Source organism: Camelus bactrianus, chromosome 7, assembly GCF_048773025.1.
Source record: "Camelus bactrianus isolate YW-2024 breed Bactrian camel chromosome 7, ASM4877302v1, whole genome shotgun sequence".
In the NCBI taxonomy this organism is placed as follows: Eukaryota; Metazoa; Chordata; class Mammalia; order Artiodactyla; family Camelidae; genus Camelus; species Camelus bactrianus.
Window position 1 is genome coordinate 52,764,665 of NC_133545.1, and position 18,427 is coordinate 52,783,091.

Consider the following 18,427-nt stretch of genomic DNA (forward strand, 5'->3'; position numbering starts at 1 on the left):
CCTTCTAATGCGTGTGCCACCGTGCACTTTAACAGTAACTCCTTGTGCGGGAACAGTTGCCATGAATAAATTGATTCATTTTAGGTATTAGCTTATTATTTAACACATAATTTCTCTCTTTAGTTTCCTGCTATTTAAAGTGCAATCTAATTTTTAAAAATCTCAGCTGTCTCAGTTTATTTAATGCAAGAAACGCCCCAGTAGCATTGCATTCTGTGGTTCTTGTGGTCTCCACCCATTTTGTAATCCCCGTCCCCATGAAGATCTGTTTTATTGATGATCAGATCAATACTTGAAGGAGACAACTATATATCAAGATGATTGATAATATATATATATATATATATATATATATATATATATATATATATATATATATATATATATATATGTATTTTTTTTTTTTTAAAGCAGTCTCTCAAAATTCTTCCTTCTAAGTTTGCCGGTTTTCTTATATCAGTGCCTCCCGTCATAATTAAAACTGGTTTGGGAATAAAGTAGACCAACATGAGATCAGAATTTGGTATGATAATGATTTTGAAACCAAATCTTGCTCACCTAGTCTTGATGTGAATTTCAGTAACAGTTAACTTAAAAATCCAATGAGTCAACACTAGATTTTTGTATCTAGCGTTAATAAAGAAGAATCAACTCTAACATGCATGTAGTAAAATATTTACTTAGATTCAAGGAGTTTTACTGATGGAAAGCACCACATGTAATATTTAGAGTTTTGAGATGCAAGAACACAGTGTCTCCTGCTTTGCTGCTGACCCCAAAACCTGTCATGCTTCTTCTTACCAGCAATAACAAGTTTTTTAGATTCAAGACTATACCTAAGTTATCCAAGACACCGAGATTTTTAAATGTCAGTCCTCAGGAGATCTTGCAGCCTGTGTTTGTAAGACATGTGAGAGTATGTAAAAATATGTTTGTACACATTCACATAGGCGTTTGGGAATATATAAATGGGCTTTGGGTCGGCAGAATTTGTCTCTGTTTTGCCTGGATCTTCACGTTCTTTTACGTTCAGCTTAACCTTTACCCTTCATGAGGCCCATGGGATTTTAGACATGGTCAGAGGAAGGAAAAGAAAAATTACTAATAGATGATAAATCGGCGGAAATTACCCTTAAATAATTTATTAAAACAAAGATAATCAATATAGATCTCATTGTTAATAGATACATATTTCTACATTTTGAAAATTAATGAAGCAATGGTTTTTGTATTTAATGTCCTTATACTGTACATAACCTCATATCTTTTTGTAATAACTGACTATATATCTATCATAAATATGGGTTTAATTTTTTAATATGCCTTCTGACAAAATACATATGTAAATCAGGCTGTTGGGAGAAAACTGACAAAATGTTAACTTTGTAAGGTTTGGTGTATATTCTGTCCTGAAAAATAGTTGACAAATGACTATTCAAGAAATTCTAATGATAATGGTTCCCTAGAAGGGAATTTTATAGTTTTAAAGCTAACGTGTTTAAATTCTAAATACTTATGGAAATTCTATTTTGATAGAATGAGAGAATATGCAGGAATGAGTAAGTCAGTCATTTGGTTGGACAGGCACGTGCAGAAATTGATACTTTTTAATGAAATATAGTCAGCTACAATGTGTCAATTTCTGGTGGATAGCACAATGTTTCAGTCATATATATACATACATGTATTCATCTTCATAAGGAATGGAGACTTAGTCATCTATATTTCAAGTATCACAAAAGGATTTGGAAGTATTAATGTTTTTCTTTGGAAAATAATGTTTAGAAAATTCTTTAGTTTTGTTCATAGATACAGATATTTTTGAAATTATGAAAATAGCATGAGTAAACATAATCCACAAATCTTTTGGATTTAACTAAAAATATTTTAAACCTTATCAGTTTCTAGTGTAGCAGTAACTGTTTCAATGGAATGATAATTTTTTCATTAGTTTCAATCAGGTTAATGATACATAATTTACTTTCAATTCATTCTTATATTTATATTTTATGTTTTTAGTTAGGAGGTTCTCTCTTCCCCCCCGCCCTCCGCCACCCGGAACCTAATAGGAGAAATCAGTATCGGATTTCAAAGTAACCGAAAGCTGTGTTCCAAAGCTGTCTTCCCAGTGATGACCACCAGATGGCAGGGCAACCTTGGTTAACTCCTATAGGTCAACTTGAATATGAGATTGGAAGTTTCCCTTGTAAAGAACAATTCTGAGAGTAATATCACTTTTTCTTCACTTCTTAAAAAGATTATACAATAATCTTTTTAAAATTACCTTTTAATAAAATAGATAAGCCATATAATTAAGATCACAAAACCGAGCCTCTGTTTGTTAAAAACAGCTTTTTAAATCCCAGGCATCATAGGTTTTGCACAAAGCAGGAATGAGACAGTGATAACTGAGCGATGAAGGCCCTCTTGTTGTAATTGAGACTTATTTCCTTTCCTGTAGGCAGTTAATGTGTTATGTTATTACCTATAGAGAATTTGATTCATGGTTCCATTGCCCCCCCCCCCAACACGCCCCACCTCCCACCTTTGCTTATCAGATTGGAAATCTAGAAGCTTTAGGTTGAATTCAGCCATTTATTATGGGGTCTGTCTTGTTATGTGGTCCTATATATTCTTGTCTATTGTCAGTCACGAGCTCAGGGAGTTGATTCTAAGTGATGTTAAATACCCCAGTGTATTTGAAAGTGACTGGTGTAGTAGCCAGATTACACAGATGAGAATGTTGCCCTGGGAGAGCAGCCTCACTTGTGATGTAGGGCAAGGCAGTTGTGATTTTATTATAGTTCATTTTTCTCCATCAACAGAGTTTTTGAAACTACTCTGTTTTAACTAATATCTGTTTCAGTGCCAAAATCAGAAGTGTCGTTTGTCAGAACCTAATTCTTTATCAAATGCTAGAGAGTAAGAGTCATTTCCTTTCTCTTACAAGAAATCCTTCAAACTTCACGATCCTTGATCTGAAATGGTGTAACCTCTTACCATCTAAAGGAAAATTGAGAGTTGGGGTGGCATATGTGATTTTGATGACAATAAAAAAAATATGCCTGAGACTTTGTCATTCTTCCCTCAGCATTCATCTCATTGAAAAATTACTTTTTTATAAAAATCTTAATTTTGAATGAAAATGTTTTTCTGTTTTAAATAACTGTGTCTAACAATAAACTCTACTCTGGCAGTTGGCCAACTTTGTCTGTAAAAGGGCAGACAGTGAATAGTTAAGACTCTGTGGTACATCAGGTCTCTGTTGCAACACTGTAATCTGCCAGTTTAGTACAGAAGCCACAGACACTACTTAATGAAAGAACAACATTGTGTTCCAATAAAACTTTATTAACAAAAACAGATTATTGGCCAGATTTGACCCATAATTTGCTGATCCCTGCTTTATTTTATCACTAATCTGTCACATGACAAACAATGAGTTTTAACTTGTTTTTAATCATTTTGGAAAATGAAATCTTATATCTTTTACGTAGCTCAGTTAGACTGCCCCAGCAAGACATGAGGACTAGTTAATTATATTATACTCTACTATAGTAGCAGTGCATTTCATCAAATTGACCTTCACCTTGGCTTGGTTATTAACTAACTAGGTCATCTTGCGCCAGACAGTTATTCTCTCTGGACATATAAAAAGAAGTTAGTCAAGAGTATCCCTTTCTTTTTCTAACATTCTTTCAGTTCAAATGTTTTTTTTTTCCTAGATAAATAAGATAATTATTAATGCTCCAGTTTCTGAAATCTGTCATCTTCTATCATTATTAGATTTTTCAAGGAAAATTACTAAATTCATATTATCATAAAAACAGGAATACACACTTCAATAGGAGACTGGCTTAAAATAAGGATACCTTAACTTCTTTTTTTGTTTGTTTTTTGTTTTTTGTTTAAGTACAGTCAGTTGCAATCTGTCAATTTGTAGTGAACAGCACAATGTTCCAGTCATGAATATACCTACATTTATTCCATATACTCTTTTTCATTAAAGGTTACTACAGATACCTTAACTTCTTAGTATTAGATGGTCGTGCCCACATCTAGTCTGTATTATTTTTGAATGAATACATATTTTGATTTCACTATATGTGCTCACAAAATCTGATCTTTAATCCCTATGTGTAGTTTAGACTTTGCCATTGATTGAAATGTTTTAGGGCACTTTTTTGCCTGACTCAATACAGTAAAAGTAGTTGTTTGGTTTGCCTCCTGATTTCTGATATGAAATGTGTCCCTGATGAGTATGGTGGAGGGTAGAAGGTGATGTATTCTTGATAGACTAAAAGCTGTATTTGGAAAACTGATGTTTTACACTTTATTTTTTAAAAACTGAATTTGGTTGAGTTGTTCTGCTGTTTATACATTGCTCAATCTAGAAAGGAGTTACAAAACTGGCTAAATCAGATAATTCTTGAGATTCCAGATAGGGCCATTCAAGAAACTGACCATGTGATGTCACACACAGTTGAATAGGCATTTGGACCTGATGAATGTCAGGGTCTCAGCCTGACATCAGAAAGTGGGGCCTGGAGATAAATAGTTGACTGCAGCTCCATTCAGAATTGTACAACTTCTCTCTGCATTTTCTCTGCCTAGGACTAAACACTGCTCGTTTTGTTGTCTGAAAGAGCAGTTTCTTTCATATTGTTATTATTTCTGGGAGACCTTGAACAGAACAGGAAGGTGAATTAGAGGTGCTTTTTATTTAATGAGTTGCATTCATTAGCGACGTTAGCTCTTCTATGTGTTATAAGTGATGTCAGTGGAAACGGGGGCCTGGCCAGGTGTGAGGACAGGAGCATTTCAGCTGTGACAGCAGTGAACTTTCTCCTTGAGGTCTTTTAGGGAAAAAATGATTTTATTTATAACAGCTGTAGTTCACTTGAACCGTCTATGTGATCTTGGAGGCATTTAGAGAAAAACTAAAACTTTTGAAAAATCACTGGGATAATGAAGTAGGTTTCAAAATTGTCCAAAGAGCGTTCTTCCCTTTGAAACCTCCCTTTGACACACAGAGGATGAGAAGGCGAGGGGGAACCTGGGGCTCCATGACTGCAGGCCCCCCTGGGTATCATGACACGTTTCTTTGACGTCAGCCCAGAACTGAACTGCTTCATGATAAAATGCAGTATTTTCCAAGTATCAGGAATCAATGTTTATGAAGAATAATATCTGGTAATGAAAAAAATCAGGAGAACACAGTTTTTATGAAATAAAGTGTTGTAAACCTCCAGACAGCTTTCTCAGATCTTTTGGCTGAAGTGCTGGGACGTTACACAACCCAGCCCAGTGATGGCAATAATATTTGCTGTTTATATAACACCAGTCTTCTGAGGAGCTAAATTGACTTCACAGGTATTGTAAACCTCACACCACGGCCCGGGCGAGGAAAGTGAGTACTTTGATTTTATTAGAAAGGAAAATAAGAAGAAAGGTGAAATGGATTATCCACATTTTCATCAGGAGCCAGGAATCCAGCCTTCCACATTTTCTCTTTATTCCTCTTTTATAAAAATGGATTCCCTTCTATGACAATAAATATTTATTTGTGATAGAAGTACTAATAGGACTATGTTCTTCTGGCTGATAGAATATTGTGAGGGACAGATTCTCCCCCTCCCCACTAAGTTTGCCATCTAAATAAGACAAACAAGACAGGACATGAGACTACAGCGTGTCGGAGTGTAATTTGCACTGCTGAGAAATAGTTGGCTCCTGGTTTCAATTTCTTGAAGTCACATACATATTTCATCCTTTGCATATTTTGGCGATGTATCCGGCTAAGAGCTATAAAGCGATTTAATTTGTTTTTTTGGTAAAGCATTTTCTGTCTGGGTAATGGATTTGTACATCAGTGGCAGCCTGTAACATGGCTAAGTGTTCTGATTGACAGAACACCCACGTTCAGACTTGTTTATCTTTTGATAAGGAAAATGCCAGCTAACTTAGTCCATATGTGCTCTTCCACAGGATGGGGCTTATTCACATGTAATGGACACTCAGTTAAAAATGAAATGACAAGGATTAGGAGAACAGTCATCCACATGAAAATTAAATTTTCTTTTTTCTCTTACACTTGAAAACTAAAAAATTAAATTAATTAAACAATGCTTAAAGCTAACTTGCAGTGTATTTTTAAAGAATGAACCTCCTTACCTAAACTTTTAACATCAGAGTGCCTTATTCTTACATGAATGAATAGAAATTTAAAAATCTAGACAGTTTGGGAAATACAGCAAAATTAAACGAATGTATAAAGTATGCCATTCACATAATGAAGATATTAGAAATCTTACGACTCAGGCAAACTGGAACTGGCTTCAGAAACTACTAGAAAACCTATGTCTTAAGTTTTGAAAAAAAAAACTGCAACGCCAATGTCCTCTGACAGCCTCCTCACAGCATGTTCTGTGTAAGGGATTTAGTTGAGAGCTTGTTAGTCCTTTTTCAGAAAAATGAAGCTGAACATTATCAAGAACCGTGAAGGGGCTGAGAGGTACCGTACCAGCAGGTGGACAGGCTGGCATGCCACAGGTTCATAGACGCCGGCAGAGGACATGAGCACCTGGGTCAGCAACAAAGACTTGTTTACTCACAGCAAAGAAGTGTTAGCCGCTTCACGTCTGAGCCGGGGCTCCTGGCCCATGAAGTCTCTTAGGGGCGATGGAGAGGGACCCAAGTAATGGCTGTGCACAGCGTCAGGCTTCGGAACCCCTGGCTTGGGGAAACTAAATCTTTTATAATATGCAGTAGACAAACCTGCCTAACCTTTGGTTCAAAAGGAGAGATTCTTTTTATTATATAGACAGTAAGCAAACCCGTCCTCTCCTCTGGAGGGAGACACATCTCTATTGTTCAAGGCTCTGTGTAATTCAGACATCTTTGAAAAGATAGCCTGGAAAAAAAAGACAGCTCTTCTGCTTACAAAATGTGCAGAAATTCAAGAGACCCATGGAGAATGATCTCCCAGGAAGCATTTTCATTAATGTTTCATATTATGATGCAAATTTGACATTTCTGGTTCTAATGTAAGATTTAGTTACTATGGATTTAATTGGGTGCTTTAGATCCGGTGGTTTTATCTCTTGACTGGGAGTAGGAAAATGTGGTTAGGAAGTATTATTACTACTATTTTATTATCAAGAGAAACAAGATGATCTGGACATGTTTATCTTGCCCTTGTACCCCAGAATTTGTGTTAGCTCCCCAGCACATAATAGGTGCTCAAAAAATTAATTAGGTCATTGTGTTCTAAGAAATATGGCAACTTGTATAACCTGAAAAACTTTGGCCAGTAATGGTTTCTATACAATACAAACAAATGATGTCTGAAATTAATCTGAGTTTGATATAATTTGGTAAATGATTTACAAGTACTACATGTTAATACAGAAAACGATAATAACAAAAGTAATGATATATAATAACTTCATTTATTATCTTGACCTCCTTGTAAGGGATTCACGAGATTCATAAGCATCATATTATTTCACTTTACTTCAATGTTGACAATGCAGATGGAAGTAAGTGCCTGCTGCGGAGTAGCTATTAGGATGTTATGTAGGGTTTTACTTAGAAGAATAAGTAATAATTACAGTTGTTTTGTTAGAATGTGAATTAATTAAACCCAAGGTTTTATTGTGGCAAATAACTAGAATGATTGTTATAAATAAGCACAATAATAGAATTTTAATATTGTTTCCATCTTTTTATAAGATTAAAATATTTCGCAAAGGAGGAGCAAACAAAATGATAATGTAATTTGACACTTCAAAAAGTTTATTTTTAAAAATTTGCTATACGAGACATACAAAATATATTGATGTAAATCATAACATATAAGGAATCCCCCCACTAAAGCCTTAGACTAGCACCAGTGACTTACCTTTAGGTGTTATTTTCCCATCCCATCCCTCTGCCTCCTTCTAAGATCTAACCACCATCATGAAATTTGCATATTTCTACAATTAAGCAAGGGTAAATATTCTATCCAGGTTTTCCTTTCTCAAAATCTTCCACTGAAGAGTATTTCCTCTTTCTTTATTCATGTATTTGTTTATGGAATCATGCGGAGGGTAAGGTATACCAAGGTGAGGCAGACACATCTCTGTTCTTGTGAGTCCTCAGTGTGGCCCATGGTGATGGTTTGGGGCATGCTGTTGAACTGCTGACATTAGGCAAGAATTTGTAGGTTGCCATAGCACCCGAGATCTGTTAGCAGGATCGCGTTCCACCAGAGCACATGTGTTTTTCTAGACTCCGTGGCGATCTTGGAGAAAGTCAGGGATGAAATAACAGATTGTCTTCAAATGCTTCAGTCCAGCTCTGAATTTTGTTGGCACTTCCCTAGCCCACTGTTTATTTCATTAAGTGAAATCTGTTTCTCTTAAACGGCCCGTGCAGAACGTGAAGGATGACGGCCAGCATGTGTGGCGACTCAAGCACTTTAACAAACCCGCCTACTGCAACCTTTGCCTGAACATGCTGATCGGCGTGGGGAAGCAGGGCCTCTGCTGCTCCTGTGAGTACGTTCGCTTTGCCCGGACATCATCCCCTCTCCTGTGGAGAGGGTGATCTCATGGAATCGCCCTGTTTGTACATGGACTTAAGACATAATCCTGACCCTTCCTGAACTGAAGATTTATGTTTCCCACTGCAGTATGTCTCTGAAGGTTTAGGTCAGAGTAGTTTGAAGTTTCTTCAGTTTTGGGAAACCCTCTCTTTGACAAAGAAATACGGACATTTTCCAATTCATTAGCCAGTTTTGTCCCACTGTAGTTTAATTTATTTATAATTCCCATTTCTTCTGGGATCATTATGAAAATAGCCACTGGTCTCTTGCATTTCTAGCTTACATTTTTTTTTTGTCCTTTTTTCATCTAAGTTAATCACTTAATTCACATTGTCTTCCTATAATGAGCCAATCCCTTTAAGTCTTTTAGAAATAAGTATTGATTTATCAATTTGCATTCATGTTAAGAAATCACAGGAATAGAAACTAGTCTTATACCTCAGGCATGTGATGTTTAATGCTATCAGGACAAAACTCTTCACAGATGGTTAATGGATATTGGAACCCAGAGCATTGCCAGTTCATGAATTGTGGCCATTATTTTCATTTCAGTACATGCATTTTTTCAATTTTTATTTTATTCTGTTGAGTACTGCCCATTACAATTGTCTGATAGTGTATGTAACGGTTTATAAAAGTCACCTAAGCTTTTTTAAATAAACAGCACGTCAGCCTAAGGAACTTTTAAATCCCTTGATATCCCTGTTAAACAGAGGAAATACTGAGTCCTTCTCACCGAAGTGTGACATTCTCTTTTGTCCAGCAATTTGTCCATCCATTCCCTTTTCTCCAGTGTATGGAGTTACTGAAACTGGCGAGATTATTAGACACATCCTATTTCTGTGCATTTATATTACATCTGATTTCTTACCTAGCTTCCATGTGATATGTACCTTTCAGATGTTATTTTTAGCTAGCAGCTCCTCTGATAACGTATTTGAGAGTTATCTTTCTCTCAGATACATCACTTGACATCAAAAATCATGTTTTAGTGCCACTTTTAAGTGATTTCTTAAGTGTTTAAGGATTTTAATAAAGTTCTATGTAGTGTCCTTGTGTGACTTCAGAGGGCAGTTTCTGGTGGCCACATTTAAAAGGCTAGTTACACCAGAACGTTCTCCATGTACAAAGGAAGTAACTTATTTTTAAAGTTTTATTATTTTTAAGGGAAAAAAAATTCATGGTACATTCTGTTGATGGGAGCTTATGAAACAAAATGATAACTCTCTAATAATGTGAGTGGTGTCATACAGAGTGAGAATTATGCTCACAAATTTAACTGACTGAGGTAGCGTAGATGCATTCAACGTTATTGCCAATATGGAAGAGAAAAGAAAGTACCTTTCTTCCTCAGTGTTGCCAAAGGAAATCACAGATGTGGCTATTTGGGAAGAGGTTTACTATGCAAATATCATGTGGATTTGGTATTTTTTATTCTAATTTCATGCAGTGACTAATTTTTGTTTGTTTGATTGGGAGAGCGACCTTTTTTTTTTTTTTAACAACAATATAACATTTTTTATTGATTTATAATCACTTTATAATGTTGTGTCAAATTCCAGTGTAGAGCACAATTTTTCAGTTATACATGAACATATATATATTAGTTGTCACATTTTTTCTCTGTGAGCTACCATAAGATCTTGTGTGTATTGTTTTTTGTTTATTTTTATTCTTAGTGCATTTAGAACTCTTTATTTCGAATCAGCATTTTATTAAAGAACATCTGTATATGATCCTAAGTTATATTCAGAATTAACCCATGAAATAATTTGAAGATGCTTTAAAGTGTGTGTATTGGCTTTATGTCATTTTTAATATATATGTATCTGTGTATGTATATACATATATACACAAATGCGTATGTTTGTATATGTGTATATATACATATTTGCATATACATATAAAAATTTACATATATATATCTCATATGCTGCCCAGGAAAGGTTGTTCCTTTTGGACAAACATGATGACAAGATGGAATGGACTTGTACTGAACGCCTGGCATGTATGATCAAATCTATTCTCTGAAAATAGACTAATCAGCCATTTAAGGTTTAGATAAATCAATAGACAAAATCGCATAAGCTCGTGGGCTTTTATTCCCATGACTGCCAGCTGCTCTCATGCCTATACTTTGTAAGACATGGATCTCTTCCTTCTAGCAAATGACACCCAGCCATTTGGCAGTCATCAATTTGTCTTTAATATTTTTGTCATCTGGGAATTATTGTGAAAAATTTGAGTGGGGCCTGATTTAATCAAGCATTTCCTGCTCTGCCGTGACAGAGGAGCCTTGGTTTTTCACATGCATAATATTTCCTGTGCTAATTGGCTTTTGTATTCCACGGTCCAAACAGTCGACCTGGACTTTCCCTTGATGTGGCTGATGGGATTGATTAGGGACTAGTGGAGACAAGATGAGCTTCTGTTAACGTCATTCTTTCTCTGTAAAACTGCAGTCAGGACCGGGATTAACTCGCAACTTGTGTACCTGTTTCCTTTCAGTTTGCAAGTACACGGTCCACGAGCGCTGCGTGGCCAGAGCGCCTCCTTCTTGCATCAAGACTTACGTGAAGTCCAAGAAGAACACGGACGTAAGTGTGCGGCATGCTTGCGCTCTGAGGGGGGTGTGGACGGATGTCCCCTCTGACCGCGGCGCTCTTGTCCTGTTCTAGGTGATGCATCATTACTGGGTTGAAGGCAACTGCCCGACCAAGTGTGACAAGTGCCACAAAACGGTGAAGTGTTACCAGGGCCTGACAGGACTGCACTGTGTGTGGTGTCAGATCACAGTGAGTAACGGCGGAGGAGGCACCTCCGGCCTTCATGCACAGTGAAGTCAGCGTAGCCCGTGTTCTCCGAGAGCCCCAGCGCAGAAGGGCGGCCTGAATTTTAGACTGAGTCCAGGCTAGCACAGAATCATGGAGGCTTCTTCTCTCATCTGTGGCTGCCAGTGGGATAAGGGTCAGAGTCAGATTTGTCCTCATAGAAGCCGGAGTTCTGGAGCTGGTGACAGCCTCAGAGATTGCACTGCCATGAGGCTTTCAGACCGGGCGCTGTGGCGTCCTGGGACTTGCCGGGGAGGCAGGCCGACTCCGTGACTGGAGGCGCGCAGTGAGCCTGTGGTGCTGACGCGGGTGGGCTCCGCTACCCCTCCGCCCCACAGCACTATTTTGGTAGAGTTTTCTATTGCACGTGTTGTAAATTTATTTTGATCACAGAATCTCTGAGCTTAAAGAGGGGGAAAAAAAAAAGAATAATATGGTCCAAAGACTTAATTTTATAGTGAAGATACTAAGAGCAAGGAAATCTAAACACATCGTCGGTGACCACGTGGCTAGGTAGAGATGCAAGAGGGTCCATATTTCAATTCTTGAGGCTTCCTAAAAACTCTCTTTACTCTTCCTCACCACATGTTGTTGCCTTGCTCCTTTAGTTAAATCATAAAGTGAGGCATGAGAGGTATGGACATAAACTCTTCCTACTCAGGGCATTGACAGTCCTGATAAGAAGGGATCACTTGGCCTTCCCTGGGTGACTTTAGCATCCCACCTGGCTCGCATGATTGTCACAGGTGCTTCAGATAACTTCTGGAATAAATGCAGTTGTTAGATGGTACCTCTAGTGTTTCATGTTGTATTTCTGGAACTTAATTAGAATACACATTTTCAAGAATAGCTATTTTTTTTTTTTTTTTACATTTTTATACAAAAACCTTTAAAGGGCTGAATTTTTTTCCCCTTTTGGTTTTGTTTTCTTTTTACAACTCCTGTATGACTCATCTTGTTAATAGGACAAATTGTTCTTGCTTTTGTGAGAATGAAACAGTAGGGAGCGCTGTTTGAGTGAAGCAAATAAGTTTCTCTGTAGTGCCCCTCAGTACCCCTCCCACCACACACACCGTTTAAAAAACTTTCTTTACACACACACACACACACACACACACACACACACACACAGAGTATAATGAGAAAAACAAACTGTGACTTGCATTTGAAAAGTACAATTAAGTACTTTTTTTAAATGAACTCATTTTCTTCAATCATTTTCAGCTATTCCTCGGTGAAATTATATTTACACTTGAAATTTCCTCAATTATGAAAGACAGTTTTATTATTTGAAGTGTTTGGTTATTACAATAAAATGTCTAACAATGATTTAAATTACACATATGAACTACCTAAACATATTGAGTTCTCAGTTTTAAGAAGGCCACAACTATTTCATTTTGTAAGAAATTTGTGCATGTTAAAAAGTATTAGTTTTCTTTTTTTCTTGCTAAGCATTTATAAAAATTTAGTTTTTGTTTCAGATCTTGTAGGAGCCTTTTCCTCTTACTTTCCCCACAAAGTACACCTTTCATTTGTTACATCTTTACTTTAACATAAAGTGAAATTAGAGAATATCAAAATTATCTCTTGATTTTCAGGTTATTTTCTCATCCTTCATGTATTTCAAATGTAATGCTTAGATTTGTTATTTTTCTTTCCTTTTTTATTTCTTGAAAAAGGAAACAATTTAGTATTTAGTGTCTGAAGAGTCTAAAATATACATTTCTGCCTTCCTAATACAATAGCTTTTAGAGATTCTAGAACTTTCTTTGACTCCTCTCTTCCTTTCCCCATTTGATCTCTATGGAGTATGTCTTCTGCCCTTTTCATTCTTTGGGAATCACTCTCCTCAAAGTTACCATTGCTGATGGACTCATACAGATACTCAGAACATCCTGAAATGTTTTTCTTCCCTTATGTTTCATTTTGTTTTTCTTGTTTTCTTTCTTTTGTTTTAGCAGTTCCTCTCATTGTGACTCCAAAATCTGCATTTCTAGCCCAAGCACTCTTCAGTGACACATTTCTATTTGGTCTTGATCCTTGACCCAAGACTTGTAGGAAATTAGGCCCTTCCTTTTATAGGATGGAAGGTGCCGCCTCTGAATAAACTATGCTTTTTGAAATCCAAGGATTTCATGTCTAATTCAGTTCAGACCACATGCCACTAAAATCTTATTCCTAACGAAGGGTAAATGTATACACGAAGATGACTCTATTTGTCACTATGGCAAAGCACAATATAAACGGTAAATGCCTCTAAGTCCCAAGTTCTGCTCAGGATGCAGACTCACCAGGGAGCAGATCAGGGGAAAGTGGCTGCCCTCTCGCTCCGCTCTCCCAGCTTCTGGCTGACTTCCACCGTTTTGCTGTAAACCATCATCTCCAGGGGTCCTCTAGGTGTTGGGTTCATGGAACAAGACTTGAAATCTTTCAAAAAGTCCTTATGTATCCAGATAAAAATATATATAGCCTTCTCAAAAGTAACCTCAGCCTCTGTGCACTTTGGGATTGTTAATGCTGAGCAGCCATAAGAATTCATTTATAGATGTACTGATTGTGTGTCTGGGTTAAACAGAATATATTTCCCTCAGAACAGTTGCATATTTGGTATAATCTCTACTTTCTTCTTGAACCATTGTATGAAAATTTTAGTATAAAGTTGTCCTACTCTTGACTGACACTCCCCTACACTACTGGTTGCCTTTAAACAGACTGACTCTGCTTTCTTATGTCCTTATGCTTCTTGGAAAGTGCTATTAATATAGCAAAGAGCTAGCAGAAGTGAAGGTGGTGGAATCTGCGGCACCATCAGTGCTGGGCTTTAGGAAAGCCCATCTAAACAGAGTCCATGAGGAACAGGTTGCAGAGAGAAACAAAGAGAATGCAACCTGTCTTTGTTTCACTGGTTTCCCAAATGCCATCACTTCCTTTATACGTGTGACTTCTGGAAATGGCTTGAGTCTGATAAGTTAGATTGATTAGATTTTTTTTTTTTTAAAGGAGGCAATGGGTATTGAACCCAGGACCTCGTGAATGCTAAGCATGCCCTCTACCACTGAGCTATACCCTCCCCCCAAGAATGAGCAGATTCTTAAGAATCTCTCTGTCCAACAACTAGTCTGGTAGCTGTGCATTCATTGGCCCGGTATGTAAAAAGCGTTGGCCAGTTTCCTCATTTGTAGAATGGGCTTAATGTTATCTATCTTGTAGGATTATTATAAGAATTAAATTAATTTAAAAAATCTGTCTAGATATGTTTAGTGCAGGACCTCATACGTAACAGTGCTCAGTCATTGACATTTATTACTATAGTGAAGGCTAGGTAAAATGTCACATGGGGGCACAAAACCGCACCCCTGGCTCACAGAGGGCACTCCATGAATATCGCTCATGCCATCCCTCTCTCACTTCTGGAATGATCTGTAGTTGCCTCATCTAAGAATAGCACCTGGGTGTTCTAAAAGCATCCAGAACCATGTGGTCCTGCATATCACTGAATCCTAGATAGAGCTGATTGATTTATATTCACAAAGAACAGCTCTTTCCACCCTCTCTTTTCTATCAGACATGGAATGCTTGCTTTGCATGGCTTGCAGTCATTGGAACTAGAGTTCGAAAGCAATTTCTTTCATCCTTGTCTTTCACCTTCATCCCACATATTCAATCTACCATCCTCCTTAAAATATCTCCCTCAGATTTGAGTTTTTGTCTTCACCATTCACAGCCCAAGTGCAAGCTCTTAGCACCTCTTAACTAGATTAGAGGCAGAGCTCTTGGCTCATGTCCCTGACAGAAGGTACTTTTCCTATAACGCAGGCTGTAACCCACCTCCAGAATCATCTTCTGAAAATACTAGTTTGTTATCATATGCCACCTTCAGCAACCTGTAATAGTTCTGTGGTGATAAATGCAGCCTTCACTGCATCCTACCTCGATCTAGTTTTCAGTTCCCCAAGTACCAGACCCAAACCTGAGCACACGACATGTGTAACACCCCCCTCTGTGCCCAGCCCCCACTGCAGCCGTGTGCATCTCTTGGCCGGCCGCTGGGACAGTCATGCTTCTTTCCTGTTGTTTTACTCCTTCTTAGTGCCTTGAGTGCACCCACCTTAAATTCTAACTACACCGCAAGAACCAAATTAAGTTCCATATCTTCCTTGAAATTTTCCTTGACACTAATATTTCCTTTTTTGGGATACTTTCTCTTCTGTTACTCCACACCAAAGGAAGGATGGGAATGCTGTCCAGCAGTGTCCTGTCTACATGCTCACATGGTCTACACTGCTAGATGACATTTTTATTCAGCTCCGAGTCCAGTGTACACATTTTTTCCTAAATTCTTGATGGAGTGTTGAGTTTAGAGGCGGTCCTCAATAATTTCACCTTAATGACTGATATACTATTCTTCCTGCTCAATAGTGAATTTTAAATGCATGATTTAAATTGTTTTTAATCATTCTGTGATACTCAAATCTGCATCAGATTTACAAGCATAGATGAATACTTAAAGATTAAAACAAAGTCAACACCCCTTTTTAGTCAGTATTTCTGGCTTCTTGATATTGCACTGTTTTGCCATCTTGTAGATATAAAGTTAGGCTCTTAGAACTGAGTTTTATCTCCTTTTGCAAATCTAGCCATTTGATAAAACCAGAAAAACCAAGGAATAAATTGGGAGTTTGAGATTTGCAGATACTAACTACTATATATAAAATAGATAAACAGCAAGTTTATATACTTTATAGCACAGGGAACCATATTCAATGTCTTATAGAGACCTATAATGAAAAAGAATATAAAAATGAGTATAGGTACGTACGTATGTATTATGTATGTGTGTATGTGTGCATGTATATATGACTGAACTATTATGCTGTACACCAGAAACTGACACGACATTGTAAACTGATTATACATCAATTAAAAAAAAAAAGAAAAAAAATAGAAAAATTCTAAGTAAGAACAATATAAACTATCTTCTAACATTTAGGCAGCCACTTCGCTGTGTTTTATCATTCGGTCAATAGGGCTGGGTATCTTCATTGGTTCTCTCTTTCTCCACTCGCTTACATTCCCTGATCCTTAAGATCCCACTATTTGTACCTGCTCATTCCTGCCATGAACGTGTTTTCTTGACGTTCCATTTAAAACATGTTATCATTTGTTCCTAGTTGTGGTAAAATGTCCCTGGTCAGGCAGGACCCTCCAGGATAGGAAGGTGACGTGTTTCAGTTGAGTTTGGCAAAAGAAAGCCTATATGATGGCTATGAATTATTTACTTTCGGTATCATGTAGGGCTACTACTTTAATTAAAATCATAAGCTCCTAACAATAATGTTCAAAGGTTTCCAATGCCTTTGCAAAAGAAAGGTTTATGCTTCAGCAAGTGCCAGCATTGACAGCACCTGAAACAGCAAAATGTTAGAGACAAAAGAATTTATAAATCGACTAATATTCCTCTAAATCAGGTCTTCATTTTTCTCCAGAAAAATGACTTATTTCTCTTTATTCCTCGAAATTCCCATGAAAATTTATTGTCTATTTTTCCTCCTCTGACTTGTTAGATGCCACTGCTTTCTTTTCAGTACAATAACCTCACTCTTCTCAACTCCATCCCATAAGCGCGCACACACACACATACATGCACACACACACATTCACACATTTTCTTTTTCTTCCTCAATTGAGACAGCTTTTTTCAATAAACATAGATCTGGCTCTAAATTAGGTGCTTGGAAATTGTCATAAACTCTGAAATTATTTCCAAGTGTTTAATTCACTTCTAGGAATAGCTGGTTCATATTTTATGAATTTCCTCGATACGGGACTGATTCCCTTAACATGAATGGAAGTTTCTAAACGTATGATAAAATAATGACCTCAGGATTTCTATGCCTTACTCTTTAGAAATGCAAAAATAACTGAACAAAAATAAAAATATTTTTCAAAAGGGAACAATTGATTTCTTTTCTCTGGACTCCCTTGGCCATTTTATTTAAGAGACAGAATTCATTAATATTCTAGCTTACTTCTCTTCGAGACAATTGTTGGACTTCAGTATCTTATTGACACCGAGAAAGACTCGGATAGCTCTTTTTTTTTTTTGTAAAATATCATAGTGACAAGTTTAAGCAACTTTTTAAAATTGCTGATTATGTTCCTTTTTTTTTCCTTTTTACAGTTTTGTTGAAAATAACATACATGCAGAAAAGTGTAAGTTTCCTAAGGGTAGAGCTCAATAAATTTTTCACAAATGAACACCCCATGTATCCAGCACCTGGTCAGGAAACAGAACATTACCAGTAACATAAGATAGTTTTGTGGGGCAGTGGTTTTAAATTCTTTTACATGGTTTTTCTTTTGTTGACATTTGCTGTCTTTTTAAAAAAAATAGACTGTTTTTTAACAGAAGTTTTAGTTTCATAGCCAACATGATGTTCACTTTTAATCATGATAAGCAGTCCTGGGAACCATAAGCATTTTCTCATTGGCTTTCACATTTTGTATTTTGTCCTCAAGTTTGTCTCTGAGAATAAACTACACCTGCTATACAAATTGTGGAATGACCACTATTTTCCAACATGGTGTCCTCAGCTTTGATGCACCTGGCTACTAATGATGTCATGATGTCGATGGATACCCAGATATGTTTAGCAGTTGCCAGATTCCAGACTTAATAAGAGTACAAGGTACCCTTGCACATTTTACAGCCTTCTTGGGGAGGATAATGTTCTTGCACTGCGTGTTGCACTGTTTCCCTGATGATGATATGGTTACCGGCCTTCTTGTAGACCTTGCTACAGGCTCCTGTTCTGGCAACACTCTGCCTTGCAGCTCCTTAGAGAAAACTCAGGGATATGGACCATGTGGCGATCCCACTGGAAAATCCCATGCTGGTTTTTTTGCTCGGCTCTGAAACCCTCGAACGCCAATATGAAGAGTTACCCCTTTGCACAACACATTCTGTTCAGCTTATCAATTGCGTGATTCTACCTGAGTCCTC

At 37.1% G+C, this 18,427-nt stretch overlaps 1 protein-coding gene across 3 annotated transcripts in view; it reads left to right on the forward strand.

Annotated features, from left to right (window-relative positions):
* DGKB (diacylglycerol kinase beta) overlaps positions 1-18,427 on the forward strand; it is a 587,707-nt gene that overhangs the window by 166,626 nt on the left and 402,654 nt on the right. For all 3 annotated transcript variants that reach the window (XM_074367408.1, XM_074367407.1, XM_074367409.1), the window contains exons 9-11: positions 8,422-8,539; positions 11,099-11,187; positions 11,269-11,385. In XM_074367408.1, coding sequence (XP_074223509.1) covers positions 8,422-8,539; positions 11,099-11,187; positions 11,269-11,385 — 324 coding nt within the window. The remainder of the gene's footprint in view (positions 1-8,421; positions 8,540-11,098; positions 11,188-11,268; positions 11,386-18,427) is intronic.